The following is a 12,917-nucleotide window of genomic DNA, read 5'->3' as shown; positions in this document are numbered from 1 at the left end:
TCCTCTTGCCTCAGCCTTCCAAGTAGCTGGGACTGTAGCCTCACAGCAATGTGCTTGGCTTTTCCCTTTCATTTTATTAGATTGGTGCAAAAGTAATTACAGTTTTTGCCATTGAAATAATGGCTAAAACTGCAATTACTTCAATAACATTCTTCTAGGAAGTTTCAAAGTTTGGTTTTGTTTATTAATGGATAATTTTCTATGCCAGCATGTAAATAAATGAGGATAGAACTAATAATATGCAACTCTGCAACTAGTTGCCAGAAATCAGTTAACCTTTAGGAATCGAACTTTGTAAAAAGGTTATCATCATTTACTTTTTTGTGCCCAAGACCAGTTTCTCAGTCATGCTTACTTCCTATTATTGGGAGTTCAAAATCATATACCTCAAGTAATTTGTTGAGGACTCACCCTCCACCCCCCAAAAAATACATGAAAATAGATATAGAAAAGTAAGACCAAATACATTTATTTTAGCCCCACTTCAAATATATATTAATCTGTGTATGCCTTTTGGCCAGTGGGTCAGAATCAGTTTTTGCCCTGACACCAATATCTAATTAAGTACACTACACAGATAGGCTACTCTTGCATAGGTAGTAATGGGAGAGGGAGGAGGTGGGGGTCACTTGTGTGTGTCATGACATTAACTAATGATACTCATCTAAGTCATTTTCTGAATACCTGGGAGTGCAGTTACCTAGGATGTAAGAATGCAAAGGTGACTCTCAGACATATCCCTCCATCAAGAAGCTTGCAGTCTCATAGGGAAAATACCTTTACGATGTACATCATGGTTTTATAGGGTAGAAAATGGAAGGTACTGGGCTGGGTGTGGTAGCTCATGCCTGTAATCCCAGCACTTTGGGAGGTGGCGGGGTGGGATCACGAGGTCAAGAGATCAAGACCACCCTGGCCAACATGGTGAAACCCCATCTCTACTTAAAATACAAAAATTAGCTGGGCGTGGTGGCGCATGCCTTTAGTCCCAGCTACTCGGTAGGCTGAGCAGGAGAATCGCTTGAACCCGGGAGGTGGAGTTTGCAGTGAACTGAGATCATGCCACTGCACTCCAGCCTGGTGACAGAGCAAGTCTCCATCTCAAAAAAAAAAAAAGAAAAGAAAATAGAGGGTACTGTGAGGAAAGCACAGTTAACATTTTTCTGCAGTTAGAGAAGATGGCACTTCCTAGCAACTGGAATGCTTGAATTGGGCCTTGAACAATGGATAATAACCAGATAGTTCAAGTTAGAGGCGGGGAAGGCAATTCAGGCATGAGGAACAACATGGGGGAAAGTGGGTATGTTGAGTTGACTTGGCTGGATTAGAAGACCTGAACAAGAATTTGTGAAAAAGAGAATGGGTGCTACATTCAGAAAGGTCAAGACGGAGTGACACATAACCTAGCATTTGTGTCTGTTATTCTGTTCTGATTCTTGATTTAAAGATCAAAATTGGGCTGGGCACAATGGCTCATGCCTGGGATTCCAGTACTTTGGAAGGCCAATGCAGGAGAATTGCTTGAGACCAAGAGTTCAAGACCAGCCTGGGCAACATAGTGAGATCCCATCTCTACAGGAAAAAAAAAATTCAAAATTAGCCCAGATTGGTGGCATGTGCCTGTAGTCCCAGCTACTCGGGAGCTGAGGCAGGAAGATCACTTGAGCCCAGGAGTTTGAGGCTGCAGTGAGCTATGATCACACCACTGCACTCCAACCTGGCGACAGCAAGACCCTGTGTCTAAAAAATAATAATTTTTAAAATGAACAAAAAATTGCAAGGGCAACCATTCCAGCCATGATATGAGAATATTATTAGCTAAGGTTGTAAGTTAAATTTTGTGTAAATGTGAGTTTTTCTGGAGATTATACCTTTTATCTGGTTTCAAAGTATTCTTTGACCAGAAAAGATTAGATTCTGCTACCCTACTTTCTCAGCATGCCTTGCACATAGTACATACACTGCGAATGTTTGTTGGTTTGAATATTAATTGCTTATGTGCAATTGTAAAAGTGTGAGCAGAGAGTTGTACCGCTTGGGAGTTCATAGGATCTGGAAATTCTCTCTCCCTCATTGGACTCTTCTCCTCCTCCTCCTTCCTCCTTCCTTCCTTTATTCTCCTTCCTTCTCCTCCTCCTTCCTCTTCTTCCGCTGCTGCTGCTGCTCTTGCCGCTGCTGCTCCTTCTGTTTCTGCTGCTGCTCCTGCTTCTTGTGCTGCTGCTGCTCTTGGCTTCTGCTGCTGCTGCTGCTGCTGCTGCTGCTCTTGGCTTCTGCTGCTGCTGCTGCTGCTGCTGCTGCTGCTGCTGCTGCTGCTGCTCTTGCTTCTGCTTCTGCTTCTGCTGCTGCTGTTTCTGCTTCTTCCACTGCTGCTGCCGCTTCTTCTGCTGCTTCTCCTTCTCCCCCTCCTCCCCTCTTTTCCCCCACTTCCCTCTTCCTCCTTCTTTCTTCTTTTTTTTTTTTTTTTTTTTGAGACTGGATCATGCTCAATTGCCCAGGCTGGAGTGCATTGGATTGGTGTGATCATGGCTCCTTGCAGTCCCAAACGCCTGGATTCAAGCAATCCTCCCACCTTAGCCTGCCCCCAAGTAGCTGGGAGTACAGGTACATGCCACTGCCACCACACCTGCTTTCATATATCCTGATTTAATGTATCCTCCCTGGTTTTTTGTTTGTTATTTGTTTATTGTTTTTCTTCAGGGTAAGAAAGTGGATGGCTCTGTAAATGCCTATGCCATAAATGTCTCTCAGAAGAGGAAGTACAGGTATGCATGGCCCCCATTATTATGTTTGAACTAATCAGTTTTGTACTTAGAACTTTATTATGGGATAATCACGTTTGTAGGAAATGTAGCAGTTTTCCATACAGTTCCTTGTTTGAATGAAATATTATCTTCATTGCTTATATTCTGGCATGTTAAAATTGTTTTCCCATTTACATGTGAGCTAATAGCTATTAGAGAGAGAGGGTAGTTGGCTTAAATATTTTAGGACTATAGATAGTAATTTCCTCAGAAAAGCATAATTTCAAGTCTATGGGCTTTGATTTCAGTATAATTTAGATATAAAATAGATCCCTCCTGAACTAGATTGATTATGTAATGATTTCAACTGTAAATATATTCTTCTGTTACGTATAGGCATATTTTATTTGTACCACAGTTTTGGAACAACAAACCAATCCATACATGAATTCTTAATGAAAAAGTCAAGATATTTTCAAACATTGCCTTTCTCTCTAACTTTATCACTGATAAAAGATTAATAGTCCAGTTAATTTAGATTATGAATCATGTGATTGAAAATGCTATAAGCTAAGGTACTAGAATCATTTTGGACAATCTTTTGTAAAATTACCTTCAAATAAGGTCTTATGGGGAGAATCATTACAGTGTGCAATTGAATTGGCTTAATGGGTGCCTGTTTTGGAACTCCTCTCTATTTCTAAATTACCTGTTTCTTATTACCTAAAATAAATAAGGATTTTCAATTGATTTTTTTTAAGTCCGTAGAATCTTCTCAAATAATTTCAAAATTAAACTTCCATACTGCTATTTGGAGTTAAAAGAAATCTGAAAGTCTTTGGTTTATTTTGAAAGTAAAATAATCTCTAAATATACATTAAATTACCTTGAATAGTTTCTACCCTAGACTTTGCTATTATAAAGATGGTTTATAGGTTTAATCTCTGAAGCATGTTTTTTTTTTTTATAAGAAGAGTATAGGATTAAAAAAATAAACAATGAATTTTCTCTTCTCATCACAGGCAGTACATGAATCGAAAAGGTGGATTCAACAGACCTTTGGATTTCATTGCATGAGAATTGAAATGTTGAAGGATAATTTTTTTTCCCCTCATCTTGGTCAGAGAGTGGATTTTGTATTTTGTATTTAACTTGCATTCAAAAAACAGGATCTCAGTTCTCCCTTCTTGTAAAGTAAGAAAATCTTATTTATGATGTATGCAGTTAATTTACCTTGCCTCAACAGAAGAAAGGTTAAATATTACATTTTTTTCTTTTAGGAAATATCATTTGTGGCAGGCGTCAACCCCATTTTATTTGTCCTTATTCCTGTGGAAGCAGTATATGTTTTCTTCTTGAATGCTCATTAGGACTTCTTAAAAAACATGAAAGTAATTTGGAAGTAAGTTTATCCAATAAAGCAGTATTTCTACCCTTTTAGATTTGATAAATATTTTTTATTACTAATGAATCTCCCTAGACATTTTCTTTTTTTTAATGCATAGATTTAAGTATATTGATTGTTAGTAGTTTAAAAATGGGAAGAATGAAAAAGCATAACTAGATTTTTCTGTCTTCTATGGTCCCCCCCAAAAAAATGCCATTTATGGTTCTCTCCCCAAGTATAAAAAGCGTTACATGCAAAAAAAAAGACCTGAGAGAAACCAAAAAGTAAAAGAAAAGCAGAAAATCACCTGTTATCTACTCCCAGAAAAAATCAATTTCAACATTTTGGTATATGTCTTTCCAGGCTTCTTTGGGTTAATCCCATCCATGAGATCAGAATATGTATGCAGTTCTTTCTTTAACCCTTTTTTCTCCCATGTACTGTGAACATTTAAAAAGTACTTTTAAATATTCTTTGGAAACTTAGCTTTTAGTAGCTACTTGGTTGTATCATAATTTATTAACTAATGTTTTATTGGTAAACATTGGCTTGCCTCCCATGACTTGCCATATAATTAAAACTGTGACTACTCTATCTCCATTACATACATATTTTTGTATGTTTCATTATTTCCTCAGGCTCCATACTTAGACGTGGCATTGCTGAGTGAGATTAAAAGGGCTATGTATACATGTTTTAAGACGTTTGGTATCTCTGGCTAGAAGGTAACAACCAACTCTATCCAGTAAAGTATGAGCATTCATGTTTCAGACACATGTACAAATATTAAGTGTAAAATTTGTTTTAAAGTTTCCTACCTGATGGGTAAAATAATGGTACTATTTGGTTTTGTGTTTTTGTTTCGTTTCTAGGGAGGATGAATATTTTTTAAATGTATTAGCCATATTTCTTTTGTGACATGCTAATTTTAAATCTTGGATCTATTAATATTTGTCTTTTGTCAAACTTTTCTTTTTTTCATTTGAAGAACACTCTTTTTATATTGAAGATAATAACCATCACCCATTCTGTTGTAGACTTTGCTGGTAGTTGAGGCTGTGTGGCTAGATTTTAACTTATTTTTCTGAGTAAGTACTACAAATGCGGAACACAATTCAGATGATACAAAGGATATCTAGTGATGCATTAATTGTATATCCTTTCAGAGATATTCCACATATACACAACCATATATTTTTATATATATATATCTTATACATAAAGATAGAAGCAAACTCTTCATACTGTTCTGCACCTAGTCTTTGTTTACGTACATCTTATACATCTTTTGATGGTTTCTTATCAGTACCTGTAAAATTGTGTTGCTAGAGATTTGACTTGAAATCCTTAAGGCAGCATACTTTGCAGATAAATAATCTGAGAGAATCTAGTAGGTCAACAGATCTGCTCTCTGTGAGCTAACACTAAAGAAATAGAGGAAGAGGAAATCTTTGAAAAATCAAGAAAAGATACCTTTGATCCCAAAAGTCTTGGTTTGAAGGAACTTTTATCCATTAGATCATCTAATTCTGGAAGAATAACCAAAGTGCAGCATCCTTGTATTCTTCCTCTAAGAGGCTCATCCTCATAGGGGATGTAAATTGAGCCAGGTTTTCTCAGTGTCTAAATGATAAGAGCTTCAGGGCTCAGTCCTTGAACTCTCCAATCTCTTCTTTGGTGAACTGTCCATTTGTGTGGCTTCAAACACCTTCTGCCATGGCTCTCAAATTTATACTCCTCCAGTCAGACCATTTTACTGAATTACAATCACGTATATGCAGCTAGACTATTAGGCACCTCAAATTTAAGATTAACTGAACTTTTTTGAGGCTTTCTTTTTTGAGGCTTTCCCATCACAGTAAATGGCCCTTTCATTCACTCCCTTGTTCAGACCATGGTCCTTGGGGTTGTCTTTGACTCCTTTATTTTATGTCTTACATCTGATTCATTAGCTGATTCTTTTGGCTTTAACATCAGAGTACATTTTGAATTGGACCACTTTTCACCACCTATGATAACCTAAGCCATCTCTCTTGCCTGGACTACTGCAGTAGCCTCCTAACAAGTCTCCCTCCTTCCACTGTTGGTGCTGTTTATTCTTCACCCAGTATCAGAGAGGAACCTTTTAAAATGTATATCAAGGCTGGGTCTGGTGGCTCATGCCTGTAATCCCAGCTCTTTGTGAGACTGAGACCGGCGGATCACTTGAGGTCAGGAGTTTGAGACCAGTCTGGCCAATGTGGTGAAACCCTGTCTCTACTAAATATTCAAAAATTAGCTGGGCGTGGTGGCATGCACCTGTAATCCCAGCTACTCGGGAGGCTGGGGCAGGAGAATTGCTTGAACTCTGGAGGCAGAGGCTGCAGCGAGCCAAGATCTTACCACTGTATTCCAGCCTGGGCAACAGAACAAGATTTTGTCTCTAAATTAATTAAATGTGCAACTAGTCATATTTCTCCTGGCTCCAGTGATATTTTTTTTTTAATCATTTAGAATGAAGTCCAGTCCTCAGTGTGGTCTACAGAGCCTCCACATGACCTAGACCCTGGCTTTCCACAGCCTCACTCCCTTGCTCACTGCACTGAGCTACACTGGCCAGCCTCCTTGCTGTTCTTTCAAAACAGGCATGTGTCTACTCCCAGAGTCTTCTCACTTGCTCTTTCTTCCTTCTGAAATGTTCCCCCACCTCCTTGATTTGCACAAGTAGCTTCTTTACATTGTTCAGATCGCTGCTCAAACTAAGGTCATTCCTGACCACCGTATCCAAAATAGCAAACTTTCTTCCCTATCTCTGCACTCTGCTTTACTCTTTTTTTAACCTTTAAAAAGTTGAGATTAAATTTATATACCGTAAAATTTACCCTTCTAAAGTTTACAATTCAGTGGTTTTTAATATACACAGAGTTACGCATTCATCATTCCTAATTCCAGAATGTTTTCATAACTCCAGAAAGAAACCTCATATCCATTAATAATCACTCCTCATCCCCCCCACCCCTAGAATCCACTAATGTATTTCCTGTCTCTACAGATGTACCTATTCTGAACATTTCATATAAATGGAATAATACAATATGTAGCCTTTTGTGTCTGGCTTCTCTCATTTAGCATAGTGTTTTCAAAGTTCCTCTGTGTTGTAGCATGTATCAGTACATCCATCATTTTTTTTGTCTCCAAATAATATTCCATTCTCTATTTATACCACATTTTGGTTTATAATTCATCAGTTGATGGGCATGTGAGTTGTTTTCACTTAGTGACTATTAAGAAATAATGGTGCCATGGCCGGGCGCAGTGGCTCACACCAGTAATCCCAGCACTTTGGGAGGCCGAGGTGGGCAGATCACTTGAGGTCAGGAGTTCAAGACCAGCCTGGCCAACATGGTGAAACTCCATCTCTACTAAAAATACAAAAATTAGCCAGACATGGTGGCGTGTGCCTGTAATCCCAGCTACTTGGGAGGCTGAGGCAGGAGAATTGCTTGAACCTGGGAGGCAGAGGTTGTAGTAAGCAGAGATCACACCATTGCACTCCAGCCTGGGCTACAGAGCAAGACTCCATCTCAGAAAAAAAAAAGAGAGAAAGAAATGGTGCCAGAACATTTGTATACAAGTTTTAGAGTGAACATATTTTCAGTTCTCTTGGGAGTATGCTCAGGAGTGGAATTACCAAGTCATATGGAAACTATGTTTGACTTAAACATAAAGCACTGTCAAACTGTCTTTCAAAGCTGCTGCACTATTTTATAGTCCCATTTACAATATATGAGGCTTCCAGTTTCTCCATGTGGCTCTCCAAACCCTCCTTTACTTGTCTTCACCGCATTTATCACTGCCTGACATACTCTATATTCTTTTATTATTGTCTGGTTCTTCCATTAGACAGCAAGCTCGGAGAAGTGGGGCATCTGTCTGGTTAGCTCTGCAGCCCCAGCACGACACAGTGGCTGGCACAGAGTACAACACTCAATGCATGTCTTGAATTCGTGAATATAGTTCTGTAACCTTTTTTCACTAACCAAGTCCCCTGATCTTCAGTTTACATCTGATTACCTTTAGTTACCCAAGTACTTTATTTTGTATTTAACTTGCATTCAAAACACAGGATCTCAGTTCTTCTTTCCTGTAAAGTAAGAAAATCTTATTTTTGATATATGCAGTTCACTTATCTTGCTTCAACAGAAGAAAAGTTAAATACTACATTTTTTTTTCATTTAGGAAATATCATTTGTGGCAAGCCTCTTTCTTGTAACAGTCTTAAAACATTGTGACAAAGCTAAACTCCTTTCGAACAGTACTCAGAATGATATTGCCCATTCTTTTTTTTTTTTTTGAGACGGAGTCTCGCTCTGTCGCCCAGGCTGGAGTGCAGTGGCCCCATCTCCGCTCACTGCAAGCTCTGCCTCCCGGGTTCACGTCATTCTCCTGCCTCAGCCTCCGGAGTAGCTGGGACTATAGGCGCCCGCCACCTCGCCCGGCTAGTTTTTGTATTTTTTAGTAGAGACGGGGTTTCACCGTGTTAGCCAGGATGGTCTCGATCTCCTGACCTCGTGATCCACCCGTCTCGGCCTCCCAAAGTGCTGGGATTACAGGCTTGAGCCACCGCGCCCGGCCGATATTGCCCATTCTTATTGCTGATCCTTTGCTTTGTATCTTTTGTCCATGCCTCTATGTATATAACAGAGTAGGAAACTGGGAAAATACATAGTTTGGGCCTTTAAAAAGAAAATGCTGTAAGGGTTATTTTACAATGTATTTACTCAACACTGTGCCTTGGGGATCTTTTCTTGCCAGTATATGTAAGTCTACCTTTTAAAAAGCTGCTGCATAGTGTTTTGTGTGATGTACATATGACAGTTTAGCCATTGCCTTTTTTTTCTTTTTGAACCGCTCTGGCTGGAGTGCTGTGTGGTGTGATCACAGCTCACTGGAGCCTCAACTTCCTGGGCTCAAACAGTCCTCCTGCCTCAGCCTCCCAAGTAGCTGGGACTACAGGCTGCACCACCACACCCAGCTAATTTATTTTCTGAATAGAGATGAGGTCTCACTATGTTGTCCAGTCTGGTCTTGAACTCCTGAGCTCAAGTGATCCTCCCATTTCAGCCTCCCAAAATGCTGGGATTACAGGCATGAGTCACAGTCCCTGGCCAGTGCCTCATTTTCTAAATCACAGATTTGTACAGTGACTAATTTTTGCAAAGCAGAGTTTTTAAAGGTTTTTAAAATTTACTATTATGATGTTAGGTATCATATTAGTGTGTCCAAGTAGCCACAAAGAAAGAGATGATACTATTGAAGCAGAAACTTGAAATCCTGATTTATACTTCAAGGAACAAAATCAATTCCTCAAAACCTTATGAGGCAAAATTTATTTTAATGTCATAGTAGTTAGGTATCAAACTCAGTTATAAATAGGGGGCTTTAATTCTCATAGTGATAGAACTTTTTAAGCACTTCAGGATTATAATACCGTAACAGTTGTCTTCCCTGCCACTCTGGGGTGCTCTCTGAAGCGGCATCTCCGGCAAAGAACTCCATAGTGTGTGATGAGCCTGCTGCTTGTTCAGTATTGGCATTTACCTCTTAATATACTGTCCTGTGCCCATCTGGAGTAGGAGCCCCCCAGAGGAGACTGGGCAGAGATTTACTTGGCAGTAAAGATTATCTGACAAGTCTAATATTTTAGGTCTTTGTAATTCCCCATTTTCAAGGTATATCTCAATTAGTTTATCTTGATATATGCTCAGAGATATAAACTATTGCCATCCCATGTTTATGTTATTACACATAGCTTTTTATTTAAAGTTCTGGTCGTAAAACTCAGGTTCAAACATCCTAGAATTCACAACTTCTATGTTTGGAGCTGTGACTCTCAGTCAGTCAATGCTTATATCATGCCTTTGAGGCACTAGGTATTGAAAGTCACCACTTTTTCATTATCTTAGGACTCTCAGTTCTTTCTTCAAGACTTATACTTTCAGGTTTTCTTAATTAACTGGTCATCCCATACATTTGTGTAAAATAATTTCTGGGAAACTCCGAATCTCAAAACCTTTGCTTTATACTTACTACTTCATTTCCAGTAGATGGCACCAAATACCCTTTGAAGGTCTTCGTTATACTAATTCCTAGTTGGTGTTGCTGGCTAATTGATAATTGCGTCCACCACCAAGGAACGAACATGGTCTATTCTTTAGTCTGATTCTCTAATTTTTATATAATGTAGTATTTTTGTTTGGAGTCTAAGCTAGACTTGTTGGCATTTAAATTATTTGCTGTTTCTGGCTCAGATTTCAACCTTTTCTCCCCCTTTTTAAAACACAAATAAGTGTGACTTTCCAGTCAGGGTGATGGTAGAGGAAGGGTCATGATACTGAAATAGGACTTGGTTAAAATAAAGAGTTGAGAGTAAGAGAATAGAGACATATGCCAAATGTTTGTAATAAAATCAAAGAGAAAATATAAATATACACAAAATCCAAAATGTTAGGATAAAGAAATCAAAGCATTTTTAATATTAATCGCTTTGGGTACTTTAGTAGAATTGCACTTGTTTATGATTTTCAAGTTTGTTTTACAAATAACATGCAATTTAAAAATACTCTTTAAAAACTGTTAGATCCTTTTGTAGTTCATAAACATAGTAATTAGGTGTTCCCATTCATGTGTGAGACGTGCCCCCCAAAGAGCTTGTTACAGCATTGGCACATTACCTGTCTGATGGGGAGAAAAAAATACTGTTATATTTCTACCTTCATTCCAACTTTGTATTGTACCTTGAAAACCTTTACCTACAGTATGTGTATTTCATTAGTATTTTCCTAAAGAATCAGTTTTTAGATCCAGTTAACCACTGAAACCAGAATATGCCTATATGTCAGGCATGATTTACTACATGTTTATTCTATTTATTGAGTTGATTTAATTTTAGTGGGTTTGTGGACCATTAAAAAATACATGTTTAACATTTCCTACCATAATTACATTTACACCTTTGTCTTTTTCTTCAGTACTTGAGTTGTCAGTGTTTTGTGACTTAGTCTGGAAATCTGTTTAAACCACCTTGTCTTTATACAACTACCAACAGGAGGATTGGTAATTTGGGCTCTGGGTGAGATAGACCTAGATTCAGTTTCCATGTCTGCAGCTGAATGCATGACAAGGAAAATCATTTAGCCTCCCTGGGCCTCAGTTTCTTCACTTGCAAAATGTAATTAACACAACCTACCTCATGGGGCTATGTTGAAGATTAGAGATAATGTAGGTATGATGCCTACACATAGTAAGCTATTATATATTGGCAACAATAATAAACTTAAAAAAAAAAAAGAAATATGTTCATGCTTTACTCATTTGTATTTTGGGGACTCAACCTACCAAGAACTTCATTTCTACTTTTAAAATTGGAGATGTCTGTCAGGACATTGGCAGTGTAGCTTGGTTTGCCATATAGCTTTCATCTCAAAAATTTTGATAGGTTTAGGGAACGATCTTTAAACTTTTTAGTTTTCTATACATAACATTCTATTAAGCATTTATATTGGTACCACCCCATGCGGAAACACACCATTTGCAGACATCTTAAAGAGTATTCTTGGCCAGGCGCGGTGGCTCAGGCCTGAAATCCCAGCACTTTGAGAGGCCGAGGCTGGTGGATCACCTGAGGTCAGGAGTTCGAGACCAGCCTGGGCAACATAGTGAAATCTCGTCTCTACTAAAAATACAAAAATAAGCTGGGCGTGGTGGTGGGCACCTGTAATCCCAGCTACTCAGGAGATTGAGGCAGGAGAATCGCTTGAACCGGGCGGGAGAAGGAGGTTGCCATGAGCCGAGATTGCGCCATTGCACTCCAGCCTGGCCGACAAGAGCAAAACTCCCTTTCAAAACAAAAAAAACAAAAAACCCCCAATAATCTTGTGAGTGCCTTCATCTAGAATTAAAAGGGAGGGGAAAACCCTAAAAGAGATTTAAGTCAAAGAATCTTAGAATTTAATGCCATTCTGTAGGTTCACAAAGTCTCAGCTTTAAAAACCCACTCGCGTGAAAGTAATTAATTATTCCATCATTTCCCGGGGATGGAGGGGGTGCGGAAAAGGCGCATGAGCTCAATGCTGTATATTGGAGCCCGATTCCAGCTCTTTCTTGAGGGCAGAAAAAACGCCAGGCGGCAAGCATTTAACAACCGCCAGGCTTTTCTTCTCAAGCCCCGCAGCAGCCACGTGGCGCCTGCCCGAGCTCCGGGCTCACCGGCCACTATCCTGCACCGCTCTCCGGGATGATTCGCGGCTGGGCCCTCGCCAGCCGGAGTTCCGCGAAGCCCAGAACCTCCAGGGCCGCGGCCACCAGACCCAGGGCTCCGGCCCCGAACCCAAGCGGCGCAGAGCGCCCAGGCGACGCGAGGTGCCAGCCTTCCATTCGAGGGACGCCTGGCAGGTCCCCGGAAGTTTTCCCCGGGGACAGGTCTTGGCAACAGGTCCAAGGCGAGGCCGGGTGGAGCCGAGCTCCGCAGCTGCCGGTGAATCAGCGCCGCCCAGCGCCGGACCGGCCCTCCCAGCCAATGCCACACCTGGTGAGGAGCAGGCAGGCCGCTGACCATCAGCCACTTAGGGCTCGCCTGAACTGGAGAAAGGTGACATCATCGTAGCTGGGAGGTTTCCGAAGGCTTCACCAATGGGAGACCGGCGAGGTGCTTGCCTGCTACAGCTCTTGGCCAATACTAACAAAGCAAAAGGGGGCCCGGGTTGTTGGTATAGAACCAATGGGAAACAAGGAAGGAGCACGAGGCGGAG

At 40.1% G+C, this 12,917-nt stretch overlaps 2 protein-coding genes and 1 non-coding gene across 3 annotated transcripts in view; 2 read left to right on the top strand and 1 right to left on the bottom strand.

Annotated features, from left to right (window-relative positions):
• The window catches only part of SNRNP27 (small nuclear ribonucleoprotein U4/U6.U5 subunit 27), a 716,203-nt gene extending 711,466 nt beyond the window's left edge, over window positions 1–4,737 (top strand). The window contains exons 6-7 of the mRNA XM_050754535.1: window positions 2,698–2,762; window positions 3,764–4,737. Coding sequence (XP_050610492.1) covers window positions 2,698–2,762; window positions 3,764–3,818 — 120 coding nt within the window. The 3' untranslated portion in view covers window positions 3,819–4,737. The remainder of the gene's footprint in view (window positions 1–2,697; window positions 2,763–3,763) is intronic.
• NFU1 (NFU1 iron-sulfur cluster scaffold) overlaps window positions 1–12,917 on the bottom strand; it is a 532,135-nt gene that overhangs the window by 513,638 nt on the left and 5,580 nt on the right. The gene's annotated exons all lie outside the window — the stretch shown is intronic.
• LOC126934568 (small nucleolar RNA U13) lies at window positions 10,748–10,851 on the top strand. Its single transcript, XR_007719031.1, has one exon. It is a non-coding gene; the product is annotated as a small nucleolar RNA U13 (small nucleolar RNA).

Source organism: Macaca thibetana, chromosome 13 (assembly GCF_024542745.1).
Source record: "Macaca thibetana thibetana isolate TM-01 chromosome 13, ASM2454274v1, whole genome shotgun sequence".
NCBI lineage: Eukaryota > Metazoa > Chordata > Mammalia > Primates > Cercopithecidae > Macaca > Macaca thibetana.
This window is presented reverse-complemented; position numbering and strand designations above follow the sequence as displayed.